Below are 19,726 nucleotides of genomic sequence, written 5' to 3'. Positions count from 1 at the left end.
TCTGAAATTTACTAATTCTGGTTGCTGTTTGTAATTCTTGTCTGTTACTAGTCTTTAGGTGAATGAGTTCTGAAAATAAAAGATACTCCTGTGCTTTTAAACCACATTGGTTTAACCTTTTACACGGTTACTTTGCGGAATCTGCATCTTCATTGTTTGGAGAGAGACATTATCTGAAGCAACAGTTTAGACCACTTTCATCATGCTGGGCTGCAGATATAGATCTTCAACACCAATGTCAGAAAAAAGTTTTATTTTGTGTGTCGCTTTGTCAGCGGTAACTTTAAATGCATTCTTATTGGTTCAAGTGTTTGCCCATAATCTCTGGTATTCTTTCCTGTGCTGCTGTATTATGGTTCAGTTCTAATAAAAGTGTTGTCGACTCGTCCAACTTGACGTTCAAATCCGATTACATTAATTGCCAGTGTCATTTAACTTTTACGTGACCCCTCAGTATTCAGCAGCTTATATCAGAAAAAGGAGGAAGTGATTTACGTGAACTGATTGCAATTTGAATCATTGAACATGCGGAAACTTAAGCAAATTATGCCACTAAAGTTAATCCTTGGCGAGGGAGGATGGCGGTACGAAACCCACTTTCCATTTCTCCCTAACTTCTTGCACTGACGCGTCATTCCATTCCGTTACCCTCCCCCCTCCACCCCCCTGAACGTCAGTGTGAACGTCCCCTGTGCCAGTGCCACCAGTCTCTCTGCGAACGTGACGGGTCTTACGTGACGCCACTCACCCAGATTTGAAGGACGGTGTCGCGCGTGGCTGTTTGAAAGGCAACAAGGCTCCGCGCGCCCGCCACCACCAGCGACATCACATCCTTCTTCGCAGCCTCCCTCACGCACTCGTTGACATCCGTGCCGCCGAACATTACCACGTAAGGCACGCCGAGCTCCTGCAAACAGAACGTAGAAAGAAGGTTATTGTTGAACACGATAGGTACGTGGTTAGAGCAGTAAAGACTTAAAAGGTATAGTATTGACTTCTGCATCGGACAGAAAAGGTTACTTATAAAAGCACACAGGGGAAAAGGGAAGGTTAATGTACAGTACGTAAGATTTATGGAAAAAGGAAAGACAGGTTCATTATATGACGCTGACTGGGCAAAAGGGAGATATTCAATTGGTATTTCGAGCTTCTGCAAGAGAGAAGGGAAGTTAATGTAGAGCATGTATATTTCTTGCAGGGGAAGAGGAAAGGTCTATGGAGGGTATTCAGAAATTATACTGAGGAAGCGTGTAGGTTATTGTTGCTGCTGGTGAGAAAGGAAACAGAAGGAAGATCATGGTAGGGCACGGCGAGGTGGGGAAGAGGGATAATTGTTGCTTTAAGGAGAGGAAAGGGTGTTTCAAGGGGAGGAGAGAAGAGGAGACAGGATTATACAGTAGCGGAAAAGAGCTCATTTACTTACTTCCAGAGGGTTGGACTTTGATAATCATGCATGAGGGGCGATAATGTATTAGTCTGCGGGAAAGGAGAAAAGTGAAAGAACGGAGATTAATGCGACCAAGAGCTGAAACTCCACATCGAAGGGAGGCTCAACGATACTGATATAACAGAAGGAAGGGAAGGGAAAGAGCGTGATATCTGTAGCCGACAGCACACTTACCCGTTCCTGTTTCGTCTGTAAATGGCATGAGGAAGAGGAGGAACGGGAGGAGGAGGAGGAGGAGGAGGAGGAGGAGGAGGAGGAAGAGGAAGAGGAAGAGGAGGAGGAGGAAACATGGAAATCCAGGCAACGGAAAGCCTATTGGCTCATTACGAAGTTGCCCGCTTTGGTGATTTAATCTGCTCGACAGCCACTTGGGGCCTCGGGAGCAGATGAAAGCACCTCGACATTGAGGAGCAGATGAAAGCACCTCGATGTTGAGGAGCAGATGAAAGCACCTCAATATTCAGTTTACTCCCGACGCAGCGAAGTGACGGTCGATTCTATATTTGAAGGAGTTGATGGTATTCGCTTTTACTACTTCAGAAGGAAGATTGTTCCAGTGGCGGATGACTCGGTTTGAAAAGAAACTCCTTCCGATGTCTGTGTTACATCGACTAGACTGAATGGGTAAACCGTTATTTCCAGTTCATAGGTTGGTTTGCAGTTCAAAGAATTTGGAGTAATCGACGTTATTGATTTTTTTCAGATACTTGAAGACTTGAATCATATCCCCTCGTTGGCGTCTTTTCTCCAATGTAAAGAGATTGAGTCGCTTGAGTCGTTCCTCGTACGGTTGAGCCCTTAAGGTTGGTATCATCTTCGTGGCGCATCGTTGAATCCTTTCCAGTAAATCAATGTCCTTTCTGTAATTAGGATACCAGAACTGTACTGCATACTCGAGGTGCGGTCTTGCCATGGAATTATACAAGGATAGCATCACGTCTGGCGTTTTACATTCGGAGTTCCTTGCTATGAACCCGAGCATAGTGTTGGCTTCGTTGTATGCTTTTTTACAGTGATTTTCGTGTTTCAGGTCACTGCTGATAGTGGCTCCAAGATCCTTTTCCTCCTGCATCGCTTGCAGAGGTTTTCCACTCCACTCATTCATTCATGAGTGGTTACTATTTCTGGACCTAATGTGCATGACTTTGCATTTGTCAACATTAAAGGACATTTGCCATTTTTCCAACCATTCGATAATGTGATTGAGGTCTTTCTGAATGATTTCGCAGTCGGTCTTTGTGAGGGCCTTTCCACCCACCTTGGTGTCATCAGCAAATTTCGCTATTGTGGATTTCAGTCCTGATTCGAGGTCGTTGATATATATGATGAAGAGAATGGGTCCCAGCACTGACCCTCGAGGCACTCCACTAGTGACTGGAAGCTAATCGGAAGGCTGTCCGTTGAGCAGTACTCGTTGTTTTCTGTCGGTGAGCCAATCTCTTATCCACGCGATCAGATTGGCTCCAATGCCCGCTGAGTGCAGTTTCTTAAGGAGTCGCTCGTGAGGTACCTTGTCGAAGGCTTTCTAAAAGTCCAGGTATATAATATCACTGGGGATGTGGGCATCCCAGTTCTTATATATACCTTGGAAGAAGTCTAATAAATTCGTTAGGCAGGAGCGCTTGTTTCTGAAGCCATGCTGGATGTCGGAGATTACATTATTGTCTTCTAGAAACTTAACAAGTTTGTCTCTAATAATCTTTTCGAGTATTTTTCCTGCCACTGATGTCAAACTTATGGGCCTGTAGTTTAATGCAACGCTTTTGTCTCCTTTTTTGAAAATCGGTGTTACGTTCGCCATCTTCCAGTCTTCCGGGACCTTGTTCAATTGAACAGACTGGTTGAATATGTTAGTGAGTGGCTGAAGTATTTGTTGTTTAAGCTCTTTTAATAACCGCGGGGACAAACCGTCAGGTCCTGTTGACTTGTTCGTGTCGAGTTTGTCCAAATACTTTTTCACTTCTTGGTCGCATATTGAGTCAATTTTCAGGGGCGTGATTCCCCTCGGCGGGTCAGGGCTCTCGGGAATGGTTTCGATGTCCTCGACTGTGAATACGGATGCGAAGTTACTGTTGAGGATTCTGGCCATCTGTTTACTGTCCTGAGTTACAGATCCAGTCTCGTCTGTCAGGGGACCAATATTGGATTTTACTTTCTTTTTCGATCTGATGTATGTGAAGAATTTTTTTGAGATTGTCTTGATGTCACGCGCTATTTGTTTTTCGTAGTTGCGTTTACTACTCCGAATAAGGGTGCGACAAGCTCTGAGGCTGGTGTGGTACTGTGTACGGGCTTCGGCCGTGTCATTCTCTTTCATTAGGTTATAATTCCTTTTTTTAAGTTCACCACCCTTTTTATTTCTCTGGTCATCCACGGTGGATCTACAGCACCATTTACTCGCCTGGGTTTCGTAGGCACTGTAGCCTTTTCTACTCCCAAAAGCTTATCTTTGAAGTTGTTCCACACGTTGTCGATTATATTGTCGGTTAGGTTAAGTTGGTCCCAGGTCGCAGAGTGAAGCAGCTCACGGGCTTGGCTGAAATTTGCTTTTTTGTAGTCTGGTATCACTGACGGATTGTCTACGAGTTTGTGACTTATGTTGACATTGAAACGGATTAAGTGGTGATCGCAACCAATAATTTTTTCACCAACTTCACTGTCGCGAATGAGGTCGGGGTCGCTTACTAATACCAGATCCAGCAGATTGTTTTCTCTTGTTGGTTGAGTTACAGCTTGAGTGAGGAACGAATCCTCCACCATTTCTATAAGCCTGTTACCCTCTTGATCTCCAGTCAATTGTCCCCAGTCAATGTTAGGGCAATTAAAGTCCCCAATTATTATTGCTTCTTAGCTTTGTGTTAAAGAGTGAAGCTCTTCGTACAGGGCAGTGTCGTCTGCTGCCTGTTGTTTTGGGCCTGCACACGGTCGCAAGTGTTAGTTTCTTATTATTCGCGGTTATTTCCACATAGACGGAATCTTAATTCTCTGCGTCCTGTTTGTCTATTTTTATGGCAGGGAGCGTACTTTTTACTTAGCAAATTACTCCTCCTTCTTTCTTATGCATTCGATTTTTTTGGAAGCTTTCGTACCCGGGAAATGACAGTTCAGATACTAGATGTGCTGAGTTGGCCCATGTCTCTGTGATGGCTACCACATCTGGTTTCTCAGTTGCAATATACGCCCTAATTTCGTCCTTTTTGGGTAATAGACTGCGTGCATTTGTGTACAAAATGGAAATGTGACTCCTGGTATGGCCGCGTCGTGTTGTATGAGTTCGCTTGTCGGAGGCGTCGTTGGTTACACAGTTTCTTGCAAGCCGCATCGACGCTACGGTTCGGTTAATCAAGGGCTGCCTTTGCCTTGCCCTCGCCTGCAGTTTTTTTAATAGCTTTTCGAGAAGCTTTCAACTGCCTCGTTCAGGAGCCTTCTAAGCCGCGCCGAACCAACCTCGTTCAGGTGGAGTCCGTCCTCCCAAAACAAATCTGGGCGCTTATTGAAGTGATGCCATGCGGAGGAAGAGGAGAAGGACTAGGAGAAGGACGAGGAGAAAAAGGAGGAGGAAGAGGAGGAGGAAGAGGAAGAAAAGAGAAGGAGGAAGAGGAGGAGGAAGAGGAAGAGGAGTAGGCAAAGAAGGAAGAGGAAAAGGAGGAGGAGGAGGAGCAACTAAAAAAAAATGTTATTCATGCAAAACGTTGGGAAAAGGCCGTCAATATGAATGTAAAATAACTGTGTCTATTATGCTATATCATTTCATCTGAAGTACCTTTGCCTTCGTTCACAAGTCTCATAACATTACCCACATTTAGTTGTTAATTCAGCGTTTCATTACATATATACAGATAATTCGACAAACATGCAGGGGTAATTAGCGATATGTTATTGCTCCATCTCTCCATCTCTATTTCCTTTTACCATCGCCATCTCATCATTTTTGTTTCGATGTGTACGGGTGATTCCACTAATGTATCAGTTTAATTACTATTTATACTACAAGGTTGGATGGTCCATTACCTGATTGCATCTTTCATAACTGACGTGTTCATTAATGTAAATAAGGTGACTGAAGGTACGTTTCTCTTTATCTTTTTTCTCTGCAGGCTTGGCATATACAGGAACTAGTATACGTTTCAGTCACATTCTGGTATCAGTCAATTTGCACACCACTCATTAACCACATACACGCTTCAGTCACTCTCTTATTCAAGCTTCAGTCACTCCCTCACCCACGCTTCAGTCACTCCCTCACGTTTCAGTCATTCCTTTACCCACACTTCAGTTACTCCCTCACCCACACTTCAGTTACTCCCTCACCCACACTTCAGTTACTCCCTCACCCACACTTCAGTTACTCCCTCACCCACACTTCAGTTACTCCCTCACCCACTCTTCAGTCACTCCCTCACCCACGCTTCAGTCACTCCCTCACGTTTCAGTCATTCCTTTACCCACACTTCAGTTACTCCCTCACCCACACTTCAGTTACTCCCTCACCCACACTTCAGTCACTCCCTCACTCACGCTTCAGTCACTCCCTCACCCACGCTTCAATCACTCCCTCACACACGCTTCAGTCACTCCCTCACGTTTCAGTCATTCCTTTACCCACACTTAAGTTACTCCCTCACCCACACTTCAGTTACTCCCTCAACCACACTTCAGTTACTCCCTCACCCACGCTTCAGTCACTCCCTCACCCACACTTCAGTTACTCCCTCACCCACACTTCAGTTACTCCCTCACTCACGCTTCAGTCACTCCCTCACCCACGCTTCAGTCACTCCCTCACCCACGCTTCAGTCACTCCCTCACCCACGCTTCAGTCACTCCCTCACTCACGCTTCAGTCACTCCCTCACCCACACTTCAGTCACTCCCTCACCCACACTTCAGTCACTCCCTCACTCACACTTCAGTCACTCCCTCACCCACACTTCAGTCACTCCCTCACTCACACTTCAGTCACTCCTTCACCCACGCTTCAGTCATTCCCTTACTCACGCTTCAGCCACTCCCTCACTCACACTTCAGTCACTCCTTCACCCACGCTTCAGTCACTCGCCCACACTTCAGTCACCCCCTCACCCACACTTCAGTCACTCCCTCACCCACACTTCAGTCACTCCCTTACTCACGCTTCAGTCACTCCCTCACTCACACTTTAGTCACTCCCTCACCCACAGTTCAGTCACTCTCTCACCCACGCCTCAGTCACTCCCTCACCCACACTTTAGTCACTCCCTCACCCACAGTTCAGTCACTCTCTCACCCACGTTTCAGTCAATCCCTCACCCACACTTTAGTCACTCCCTCACCCACAGTTCAGTCACTCTCTCACCCACGTTTCAGTCAATCCCTCACCCACACTTTAGTAACTCCCTCACCCACGTTTCAGTCACTCCCTCACCCACGTTTCAGTCACTCCCTCACCCATGCTTCAGTCACTCCCTTACTCACGCTTCAGTCACTCCCTTACTCACGCTTCAGTCACTCCCTTACTCACGCTTCAGTCACTCCCTTACTCACGCTTCAGTCACTCCCTTACTCACGCTTCAGTCACTCCCTCACCACGCTTCAGTCACTCCCTCACCACGCTTCAGTCACTCCCCCATCACGCTTCAGTCACTCCCTCACCACGCTTCAGTCACTCCCTTACTCACGCTTCAGTCACTCCCTTACTCACGCTTCAGTCACTCCCTCACCCAAGCTTCAGTTACTCCCTCACCCACGCTTCAGTTACTCCCTTACTCACGCTTCAGTCACTCCCTTACTCACGTTTCAGTCACTCCCTCACCCACGCTTCAGTCACTCCCTCACCCACGCTTCAGTCACTCCCTCACCCACGTTTCAGTCACTCCCTTACTCACGCTTCAGTCATTCCCTCACCCACGCTTCAGTCACTCCCTCACCCACGCTTCAGTCACTCCCTCACCCACACTTCAGTCACTCCCTCACCCACACTTCAGTCACTCCCTCACCCACACTTCAGTCACTCCCTCACCAACACTTCAGTCACTCCTTCACTCACACTTCAGTCACTCCTTCACCCACGCTTCAGTCACTCACCCACGCTTCAATCACTCCCTCACCGACACTTCAGTTACTCCCTCACCCACGTTCCAGTCACTCCCTTCCCACACATCAGTCACTCCTTTACCAACGCTTCAGTAACTCCCTAACCCACGCTTCAGTAATTTTTCTACCGATGCTTCAGTAACTTCCTAACCCATGCTTCAGTAACTTCACCCACGTTTCTCTTTGTGTTTTCCTCTGCAGGCTTGGCATTTACAGGAACTATTCGCTTCACTCACATTCTGGTATCAGTCAATTTGCACACCACTCATTAACCACATATACGCTTCAGTCACTCACTTAGTCACGCTTCAGTCACTCCATAACCCACGCTCCAGTAACTTTCTGATTCACGTTTCAGGCACCACATTACCCGCACTTTAGTAACTTCCTCAACCAAGATCAGTCATTCCATTACCCGCGCGCCTCAGTCATTCCCTTACTCATGCTTCATTAGACTATATTATGATAGCCAGTATGGGTTCCTTAAGGGGCGTTCTTCTGGCGATTTTACCTTCCATACTGACTCCTGGTGATCCTTTCTTAGCCGTTTCAATGTATACTTTTGCTGTTGCCTTCAATATTTCGAAAGCTTTTGAAAGAACCTGGCATATATCTTTGCTTTCTAAGCGACCCTCCTACGGATTCTATCCCTCTCTCTGTACTTTTAACTCCTTTAACTTCCTTTCTGGCCGATCTATTTCTGCTGTGGTAGACGGTCACTGTTCTTTCCCTGAACCTTTTAACCGTGGTGTCGCACAGGGCATGACTTTAGGCCGGACGTTGCAGAGCACTTAACCTAAGACCTTGCTATCATTTCTGAATGGAGCTGGAGAAATTTGGTGTCCTTTAATGCCTCAAAAACTCAATTTCTCCACCGGTCAACTCGACACAGTCTCTCGCCTATCCCCTATCCTTCGAAAACATACAGATGTTCCCTTCTTTTGCAATGAACATCTTAACTGGAAACTTCATATCTCCTCTCTCGCTAAATCAGCTTATTCGAGGTTAGGCGCTCTGCACTGTCTCGGCCAGTTCCTTTCCCCTTCTCAGATGATGTCCATATACAGAGACCTTGTCCGCCCTTGTATGAAGTATGCATCCCATGTGTGGGGGGGCTCCACACACACAGATCTCTTGGACAAAGTGGACTCAAAGACTCTTCGTCTTATTAACTCCTCTCCTCATAGTAGCAGCCCTCTGCCTCTTCCGCCGCAATGTTGCATCTCTTTTTAACATCTATCGATATTTTCATGCTGACTGCTCTTCTGAACTTGCTGACTGCGTGTCTCCCACCTCCCGCGGCCCCGCTGCACACGACTTTCTACTTTTTCTCATTCCTATTCTATCTTAATCCCTAACTCAAGAGTTAACCAGCATTTTCATTCTTTTATCTCTCTCGCTAATATGCTCTGGAGCAGCCTTCCTTCGTCTGTATTTCTTCCTGCCTACGACTTGAACACTCTCAAGAGAGTATCAAGACACCTCTCCACCCGAAACTGACATCTCTTCTGGCCTCCCGTTCTTTTTTCTTTTGCCGGGGCAGCGTCCTGTGGACTTTTTTGTTGCTGTTTTTGTTTTTTACCCTTAAGCTGCCTCCCTTGATGTAACACACACACACACACACACACTACACATGTAATGGCCCAAAATGTACTACAAGTGTAATGGTATTTTCCCCATGTAAATAGAGTTAACATGGGATATTTGCGCAGCCATATATATGTACGTGGGTTACTCATGACTTGCGAAGGAAGAGAGAGAGAGAGAGAGAGAGAGAGAGAGAGAGAGAGAGAGAGAGAGAGAGAGAGAGAGAGAGAGAGAGAGAGAGAGAGAGAGAGAGAGAGAGACAGAGAGAGAGAGAGAGAGAGAGAGAGAGAGAGAGAGAGAGAGAGAGAGAGAGAGAGAGAGAGAGAGATGGGTAGTGAAACAAGGATACCCTTTATGTCTTATCTCCCCTAAAATCTGCTAGCGTCAACAAAATCGAAGGTGTCACGACCGCGAAATATAAGTGTATCGTAGCTAAAAAGTTGTTAATTTACTTTTTTTTTTGTGGGAGAATGGCGAATATTTATAATGGAATTAAAATTCTACTAACTTTATATTGATATTAGGGGCGTACCATAAAAATTTCATATCTCAAGTGGGCCTATTTTGCGAGTACTTTTGTACTCTGTGACGTCATACCCCGATGGTATGATGTCAGCTGCCTTGTATAGGCCAACCGGCCTCTTGCAGACTCCTTACGTTTTTATGTTCTTATGTTCTCACTAGCTTGGTTAAGGCTTGAGGCGATGAGTGATGTAAAGACCGAGTGGGCAGGTTACGTGTTACCCACGTGAACACTTGCTATGTTGCTTCGTGTTTTGGTGCTACTTGTTCTCATTTTTGTATGTTAAACTGTTAATATTAACATGTCTGTGTGGTCTTTACAAGTGTTTTAAGTGTTATGAGGAATGTGAAATTCAGTCTCAAATGGTTAAACCCTGTCCCTAGACCCTTTGTTCACCATTAGAATCTCTTTAACAAATATATTTACCTCAAGTAATGTTCTTAAAGTCACGCTACCCATATTATTTGGCAGATGATAATCCTGTGTGTGATAACAGTGCCTTATAAGACTTGGTGAATGAACTACTAATTTTAATCTCTGGTTTAAATGATCAACAGTCTATTATATTTTGAGGTATAATGACTAAGTATTAAAGAGTGTCCATGAACGGCACGACACACACACACACACACACACACACACACACACAATGCGGCGGAGATGAACACTGCGGCCACGCGCATCTATAGCGTATGCCCCCACCTTTTACCTTTGCCTAGGTGTCTTTGAACTCCATGGAAGCAAGGTCACTGTATTGTTGCACATTGACAAATAAGATATAAAAGAATTATCATGATTAAATTACAAATTCAAATTGCGTTCTCTGATGTTCTCTGGTGTATATAAACGAATAATCGTGATTAAATTATAATTTCAAATTGTGTTCTCTGACGTATTTTCACCTCGAAATCTTGCGACCATCCAGAAGCATCTCTCGACCCCAGGGAGGGTCGCAACCCCCAGTTTAATAACTTCTGGTTTAGAAGGAGCCCGATCATATCTTTTTACAATTGTAATAACCGAAGTTAAGGTAGATTATAATATATAAACCCGCTGATATATCTACTCCTTGATCAACTGCTCTTATGTTGTCATATATGTATTCTACTAACATTCAAACCTCCCATAAATCAATAGGAAAGTGTAGAGATCAAAACAACTGCGAAAATCGCCATGAAATGTGTGTGGGAACCCGCGCGGCCGCGGGCGGCGAAGCTCATAGTTATAGGCTAGGTTAGGTGTGTTTGGTTGGACAAGTCAGATTAGAAGGTTAGGTTAGATCAGCTTAGGTTAGATTTAGTTTGGTTAGATTTGTCAATTTTATTTCATTATAATAATACGCGTGATATGCTTCACAAAGCACCGTTGTCACTGTCGGCGGAGTAGACTACAGCAGTGAGCCACAGGTTTAGGAAGCCTGCAGCCGCGCGGGTTCCCACACGCATTACATGGCTATTTTCACTGTTGCCTTGATCTCCACACTCTTTCATATTGATTTCCGGGAAGTTTGAAGGTTGATGTTAATATTACCAATTTTGACCATAACCTACGAGTACATGAAGTATATGAAAAAAGATGTGAAACATACGCCTCCTAAAATAATCAGTGCCCTGCCTTTTTCGAGTTTTCTTCCATTTTCTATTATGTCGTATACATAGAGAACGATGACTTTATGGTCCATTGTCCTGCAGCTCAGCCCTAAATTTGTAAAACCAGGGTCATACGGGTGGAGAGATGAAATTAAAACCTTTGCCAGATGAAAATGGAGGTATTGAACATCACAGAGAGAGAGAGAGAGAGAGATTTACATAGATTTACATAGAAAATCAGACCACACAGACCCCATGGTCCAGACTTGGTGGTCTGTCCTTAAACCTAAGTGATTTTACATTAATCAGAAGACTCCAAAACGTTGCATTTCTACTCTAGCTGATATTAAGTTGAAGGAAGTGACGGTCGAGCTTATTTTTGAAGGAGTCAATCGTGTTACACTGGACCACTGATGATGGGAGCTTATTCCATTCTCGCACTACAACGTTGGTGAAGAAAAATTTGGTGCAGTCTGAATTTACTTGTCTACATCTGAGTTTTACGCCATTGTTCCTCGTGCGCAAAGTGTCATCGATCATAAACAATGTTGATCTGTCTACATTCGTGAAACCATTAAGTATTTTAAAACATTCGATCAGTTTTCCTCGAGGCGACGTTTCTCAAGAGAGAACATGTTAAGGGTAGAAAGCCTTTCTTCGTAGGATTTGTTGCGCAAGGAAGGGATAATTTTCGTTGCCCGACGCTGAACACCTTCTAATTTAGCAATATCCTTTGCATGGTGGGGAGACCAAAACTGTACCGCATATTCCAAGTGGGGTCTGACTAAACTGTTGTCGAGCAGGAGTATTCCATCTTTCGTCTTACATAAACAGTTTCTTGTAATGAAGCCCAACAGTCTCTTCGCGGTATTTGCTGCATCGAGGCATTGCTGTGAGAAGTGGAGGTTTGACGCGATTTTGACCCCAAGTCCTTGACGCATTGAACGCTTTTGAGTTTAACGCCGCGCATTTCGTAATCAAACTTTTTATTCCTCGTTCCAACTTGAAGGACCTGGCACTTGTCTACGTTAAAGGGCATCTCCCATCTATCCGACCAAGCTGAAATTTTGTGCAAATCCTCTTGGAGGCTTTGCCTGTCTTCGTCAGTGAGAACCGAGTTACCAATCTTTGTGTCGTCTGCAAATTTACTAATGCGGTTATTGAGTCCAACATCCACGTCGTTGATGTAAATAATGAAGAGCACTGGGCCAAGAACCGAGCCCTGAGGGACGCCACTAGTGACAGGCGCCCACTCTGAGTTAAATCCGTCTATCACTACTCTTTGTTGTCTGTTGCTCAACCAATTCGCGATCCATTGGTTTACCTGACCGTCAATACCTATTTGCTTTAATTTGTAAAGTAATTTATGATGCGGGACTTTATCAAACGCTTTCTGAAATCAAGATAGACTACGTCCAGTGATTTGGTTACGTCATAAACAGTGAAGAGGTCGTTATAAAGGTTAATAGATTTGATAGGCAGGATCTTTTGTTTCGGAAGCCATGTTGTGAGTCCCCAATTAATGAGTGGCTTTCAAGGTAACTCACAATTTTGTCTCTAATTATGCCCTCAAGTAGCTTACCTACAACCGAAGTTAGACTAATGGGCCTGTAATTACCTGGTACTTTTTGTCTCCTTTCTTAAAAATCGGTGTCACGTTAGCCTTTTTCCAATCTGAAGGGACAATGCCTTGTCGCAAGGACATATTGAATACGGTTGTGAGGGAGGAGAGTATTTCGCTCTTTGTTTCTTTCAGCAGAGTTGGATATACTTTATCAGGTCCAGGACTTTTATTTGTTTTAAGTGATTTGAGGGCTTTAAGGACTTCATCGGGTTTTATTTCAAAGTTAGACAATGCATGCTCAGGATTTACATTAGTACTGGTGTTGGTGGTGGTGGTGGGAGGACTGTTATTATTAAACACCGAGGAAAAGTAATTATTTAATAGGTTTGCAACGTGTTGGCTGTCAGTCACTAGTGCACCGTCGCTGTTTATTAAAGGTCCAATTCCACTTCTGATCGCCTTTCTGTTGTTTATGTAACTGAAGAAGGATTTCGGATTATTTTACAGTTGGCTGCAATATTTTCTTCATATCTACGCTTTGCCTGATGCACTAATCTTTTTACTCGTCGCCTTGCATCATTGTAAAGTCTAATGTTTTCGGGCGTGCTTTGGTCTTTCTTTAACCTGTAAGACAATTTTCTCCTTGACTGAGTGTTTAATTTCGCTATTAAACCAAGGTGGACTTTTATTAGTGTTAATTCGCTTCTCGCACAAGGGGACAAATGTGTCCTGCTGAGTGAGTAAGTGATTTTTAAAGTTTAGCCAGGCGTCCTCTGCATTGCCGTCATCTGATAGTTGCATATCTATTAGTTTTCGTCGGATTTCTACGAAGTTGGCTCTTTTGAAATTGGGCACCTTAACTTTATTTTCAGTCACCGATGTTTGAGCTCTAATGTCAACGCGCACTAGTTTATGATCGCAGGAACCGAGGTGTTCTCCTACCGTGACATTACTGACTAGGTTATCTTGGGTCGCTATAACAAGGTCAAGTATGTTATTTTGTCGAGTTGGTTCAGAAACCATTTGGCTTAGATAATTTTCCTCTAGAAATTCGATCATTCTATGGGACTCACCTTCTGTACCCGACAGTGTCGCCCAGTCGATATGGGGAAGGTTAAAGTCTCCTAGTATCAGTGAGTCGCTGTTATTAAGTGACTGCCTTAAGACGCTGTACATTTCAAGATCGCCATCAAGTGATTGCCCCGGAGGCCTGTAAGTGACAGATATATTTAAATTGACTTTTGCAATGTTTACTCGCACGCACAAATGTTCAACGTTACTGTTTCTTGGTGTTTTGTCAGTAGGTTGCAAGTAGCTTTTGACAAAAAGGGCGACACCACCCCCTCTACGGTTTACACGATCATTGTTGAAGAATCTGTAGCCATCTATGTTATATTCGGAACTTAAATCAATATTAGTGGTGTCGATAAATGTTTCGGTTATAGCAATTACGTCAAAGTTTTCTGTCAGAGCAAGACATCGCAGTTCATCAAATTTATTTCTTAGGCTACGCGCATTGAAACTAAGGACTCTTAGGTTATCTTGAAGCTTGGTAATAGAGGTACTGGAGGGTTCAATGTTACGAGTCTGTTGCGGTGTGAGGTGTCTATTTACACGGGCGGGATGGAAGGACGTGGCTGAGAGTCGTTTTTTGTTGTTCGGGCGTTACGTACGGCGTTGTTGAGGAGCCTTCCAAATCTGGCTGCCCCGATGGGGGACAGGTGTATGCCGTCCCTTTGGAAAAGTCTACTCTGGCCGTAGAAATCGTTCCAGGCGTTAAAGAATTCGACGTCAAGCTCTCCGCAGAGAGTCTGCAGGCGGTTGTTGAGGCTGAAGGCCTTACTGTAGAAGTCGCACTCATCCCATGTCCGTGGTAGAATTCCTGAAATCAAAATATTAGGGGATTTAGTCTTATACTGCTGGATGAGCCTACGGTACTTGTCCAGCAGTTCCTCAGACCGGGTCGTGGTGACGTCGTTAGTACCTGTGTGGAGAACAAAGAGTGAGTCATTAGAGGCCTCAGCGGAGACCTCGTCCAGGGCAGCTGTGATGTCGTCAACACCAGCTCCAGGATAACAGTAGTTACGCCTACGACGGGGGACTCTGCCACAGAATTCAACCACCTGATGGCGAATCATAGAGTCACCGACCAAGAAGGTGCTCTGTTCCTCGTCCTCCTCCTCCAGTATGGCAAATCTGTTGTAGCAATGAGTAGGATAAATGGCTCTAGGGGCGGGTCTGGCTCCTCCTCTCACGGGGTGAAGCATTCAGCGTCAGCTCTACCGGTTCCCTGTGACGTGCCTTCTTCGGAAGGTGGCTGGGCATCGAGTGCAGGTGAGGAGGGTGATGAGGCGTCAATTGCAGGAGGGCGACGATGTTGGCCTGGATAAACTCCTGCAAGGTATCAACAGTACTTGTTAGTTCGGTGATCTTCTTCTCGCCAGCCGTCAGCCTTTCGTCCTGTTGAAGGAGTCTCGTTTCCATCTGCTGAGTCAACAGGCAGATCTTGCAGACGGTCGATCGTCCTGAGAAGAAATGACCAGAGAAGTTTCCTGTGCAAGTCGAACATTTCTTTAGCGCCATCTTGGTAAGGAGGAGGTATCTATATATTTGCTTTGCTTTTCTTTTTCGTAGGGCAGAGGGTCGCGTGCGTGAATAAGCGAGAATAAGTGAGAGAGAGAGAGAGAGAGAGAGAGAGATGGGAAGGCGTAGGAGGAGATAGGGATGGAGGGAGGAAGAGGCGAAGGAAAGGGGGAAGAGAGAGAGGTGGGAACGAGATAGGGAGTGAGGAAGGAGAGACAGAGAGGGGCAAGTGGGGGGTAGTAATGAGAGAGAGAGGGGGGGGGCAATGGAGAGGGAGGCGAGAGAAGAGGAGGAGCGAAACGAGAGGGAGGGAGGGAGGATTACTGGTCTCTGGGGAATAATCTGGTCAAGTCAGGTCAGGTAGGTCTGAGCACCTGCGTAGGAAGTGGCGTCGGAGTGGAATCTGGAAATATATAAGGAATGTGGCGGAAAGAGTGTAACACTGTGTTTTGTGTATAGGTGTATATATGTTTTACAGGGCGAGAGAGAGAGAGAGAGAGAGAGAGAGAACCCCGCCCTGCCTCTGTCCAGTAGGGGATATAATATAATGGATGGTGATGATGATGTGGATACCTGACAGGCGAGGAGGACGGGGGCGCTGCGGTAGGCGTGAATGCCCAGCGCGACGACGATGTTGTGTTGCTTGACAAGGGCTGGCAAGGAGGAGCAGTCGGCTAGACTGTCTGGGTCACGCATTACACACTCCCATCCTGCATCATTCACCGTTCGCCTGTAAACCAAGGGCATGGGTGAGTATTGGAGAGAAGACGTATGGACAGTATAGTGACGTAAGGCCGTGGCGTATAATCAAAGGGAAGGAAAAATAATAATTTGACTTTAAAGTAAGGCATGGGCTTAAGAATGCATGGTGAGTGAAGTAAAGATATTAACTTTTATTCAGCAAAGTGGTAGGTGAATAAGGATCGGGAAGAAGTAAAAGTACTGACTACATTGTAAATTAAGGCTTTGGTGTGAAAATTGACAAAAATATGAGAGAAGTATCATTGATTTTATTTTTTTATGGTAAAACAAACTGTCCTGTCCACTCACAAGCCGACGACTCCACTCTGCATTATTCAACTTCTTTCAATAGAAGACCCTTTCAACAGAAAGTACACGACTCCAGACTGGAGGCTGCAGAACGCTTAACCTCAGACCTTGCTATCATTTCCGATTGGGGCAGAAGGAACCTTGTGTCCTTCCATGCCTCAAAAACTCAATTTCTCCACCTATCAACTCGACACAATCTTCCAAACACCTATCCCCTATTCTTCGAGAACACTCAGCTATCACCATCTTCAACACTAAACATCCTCGGTCTATCCTTTACTCAAAATCTCAACTGGAAACCTCACATCTCTCTCGCTAAATCAGCTTCCTCGAGGTTGGGCGTTCTGTATCGTCTCCGCCAGTTCTTCTCCCCCGCGCAATTGCTATCCATATACGGGGGCCTTGTCCTTCCTCGTATGGAATATGCATCTCACGTGTGGGAGGGCTCCACTCACACAGCTATTCTGGACAAAGTGGAGTCTAAGGCTCTTCGTCTCATCAGCTCTCCTCCTCCTACTGATAGTCTTCTACCTCTTAAATTCCGTCGCGATGTTGCCTCTCTTTCTATCTTCTATCGATATTTCCACGCTGACTGCTCTTCTGAACTTGCTAACTGCATGCCTCTCCCCCTCCCGCGGCCCCGCTTCACACGACTTTCTACTCATGCTCATCCCTATACTGTCCAAACCCCTTATGCAAGAGTTAACCAGCATCTTCACTCTTTCATCCCTCACGCTGGTAAACTCTGGAACAATCTTCCTTCATCTGTATTTCCTCCTGCCTACGACTTGAACTCTTTCAAGAGAAAGGTATCAGGACACCTCTCCTCCCGAAATTGACATCTCTTTCGGCCACCTCTTTTGATTCTTTTTTTAGGAGCAGCGAGCAGCGGGCTTTTTTTTATTATTGTTTCATTTTTTTTGTGCCCTTGAGCTGCCTCCTTCGTTGTAAAAATAATAAAAAAAATGAGACAGTACAATACCAATTAAAGATTACAGGGAAGTATAGAAAGTTACCCACAAAATGATGCTTCTCCATGTAAGACAGTATGTATGTGAATGAACATAGTTTGGCATGAAGGGGACATATGGTTATTACCAGTTATACAAAATAAGGCAATGAATGAACAAGGATTGGGGATAAGTAAAAGTATCGACTACACATTTTAAATTAAAGCTTTGGTGTCTCTAAGAGACAATCCTGATTGGACGAGGCCAAGGGGACGCCCACGGAGTTCGTGGTTTGAGCAAGTCTATAGATTCTGCCAGGAGATACTCAGGATGGGCAGGGGACCTGCATGGAGACTCGTCCGGACGCATAATTAGTATTTTACCAAAGGTTGTTAGGTTTTTGTCGCGCGGAGGCTAGCCTGTAGCAGCTAGTCACCCCTACAAATCGTCGTGTGCTCTCCCCAGTGACTCAATAGAAAATGGTGCTACAACAGAGACTGTAATTTTCGCCTTTTTGTCTCCTGTGCCATCTAAGCATTTTCATTGTCGCGTCCGTGTCTTGTTGTGTCTTTATTGTTTATCTTTATTGTTACTCGTTTATCTTTAACTGTCTGTACTCGTCCTCCTATTGTTAACTTATACATATTGTTCCACACTTACACCAACTCTTCAATGTCACTTACACTACACAACACTCACATACACGCATATACACTCAACCACCTCTTTTATGTGTTTTGTCTGTCTTAATGACCTGTGTATATTTTTGTAATAAAATAACCCTGACGGATATTGATTTTTCTCTATCCGTGAACCAATTAGCAGTAGAAGACTCACTAAACACCACCAAGCCCCACCCCTTGCAATGACGTCACGCACTGATATCTCCTGATTAACTGCTGCCTCCCCTTTCCCCTCTCTGCTCACCCTCCCTGCCATTCTCCCTCTGCCTTGCTCTCTCTGGCTCTCTCGCTCCCTCCTCCTGCATATATTGTGCTTGGTGTTTTTTTCTGTTACCAGACAATTAGCTCCTCTTAGTCTTTTTCCTTTTCCTATGACTCTCTCTCTCTCTCTCTCTCTCTCTCTCTCTCTCTCTCTCTCTCTCTCTCTCTCTCTCCTACCCTCTCTCTCCTACCCTCTCCCTCTCTCTTCTACCCTCTCCCTCTCTCTTCTACCCTCTCCCTCTCTCTTCTACCCTCTCCCTCTCTCTTCTACCCTCTCCCTCTCTCTTCTACCTTCTCCTTCTCTTCTACCCTTTCTCTCTCTTTTCTACCCTCTCTCTCTTTTCTACCCTCTCTCTCTCTCTTCTCTACCCTCTCTCTCTCTCTCTCTCTCTCTCTCTCTCTCTCTCTCTCTCTCTCTCTCTCTCTCTCTCTCTCTCTCTTTTCTACCCTTTCTCTCTCGCTCTCGCTTTCTCTCTCTCGCTCTCGCTTTCTCTCTCTCGCTCTCGCTTTCTCTCTCTCTCTCTCTCTCTCTCTCTCTCTCTCTCTCTCTCTCTCTCTCTCTCTCTCTCTCTCTCTCTCTCTCTCTCTCTCTCTCTCTCTTTTTACCCTAAGTCAAAACTGGCAAATAAATAAAGGTAATTTGACTATATTATTACGCAAGGTTCTACGTAATAACATAACTTTTAACTCAGGCAAAAAAGTCTCAACTACCTGTCCGGGTCAAACACACATGAGCAATAACACGTCCCGAACGTGGACTCCTAACTTCAGTACATACAACGAACGCCCTCAGCGCGATATGAACACTTACACCTCCACCATGAACAGTGACACACAAAATACAAAGGTAGCCCGAACAAACATACGACTAGAAACTCAACATTCACGGATTTATACACCCACCACCACCACCACCCACAACAACACCAACAACAATTACTCTAACATTCATCAACATAGGAAAGTGGGCTGCTTCAACTGTGGAGAGTTCAACCACAGGCGATCCACTTGTAGGTTCGACCATAAACTAAAATGTGAGGTGTGTCATGTGTTGGACATATATAAGGGTCGATTATGCAGCTACTACAGTGGATAGGAAAAAGGCAACGAAGATTCAGCCGAAGTGTGTGCCTCGAAAAAGGATCATCTTACTATCGAACATGTAAACGCGCAATCCATACAGTCTAATTTTGAAGAAATTAAGCTTCTTGTATCTGCCAGAAATATCGATATTTTGTGTGTGTCTGAGACATGGCTACGCACTGAAACTCCAAATGCATATGTTACCATTCCCGGCTACAAAATATTTAGATGTGATCACGGACGTGGTCGTGGCGTGTGTATATACGTGAGAAGCTTGTTGAACACTAATGTCATTGACCTACCATTTCCGAAACAGCCAGGAGTTGAAGACGTAT

General features: G+C 45.0%; 1 protein-coding gene across 1 annotated transcript in view; it reads right to left on the bottom strand.

The window, feature by feature from the left end:
• Positions 1-748: 748 nt before the first annotated feature.
• Positions 749-19,726, bottom strand: part of LOC127001813 (glycosyltransferase 1 domain-containing protein 1-like) — a gene marked incomplete at its 3' end in the record, with an annotated part of 76,739 nt that continues 57,761 nt past the window's right edge. Inside the window, 2 exon segments of the mRNA XM_050867018.1 lie at positions 749-907; positions 15,938-16,094. Of these exon segments, the coding sequence (XP_050722975.1) occupies positions 749-907; positions 15,938-16,094 (316 nt within the window).

Source organism: Eriocheir sinensis, chromosome 21 (genome assembly GCF_024679095.1).
Source record: "Eriocheir sinensis breed Jianghai 21 chromosome 21, ASM2467909v1, whole genome shotgun sequence".
NCBI lineage: Eukaryota > Metazoa > Arthropoda > Malacostraca > Decapoda > Varunidae > Eriocheir > Eriocheir sinensis.
Note: the sequence above shows the minus strand (reverse complement) of the source record. Positions and strands in the feature narration are given on the sequence as shown.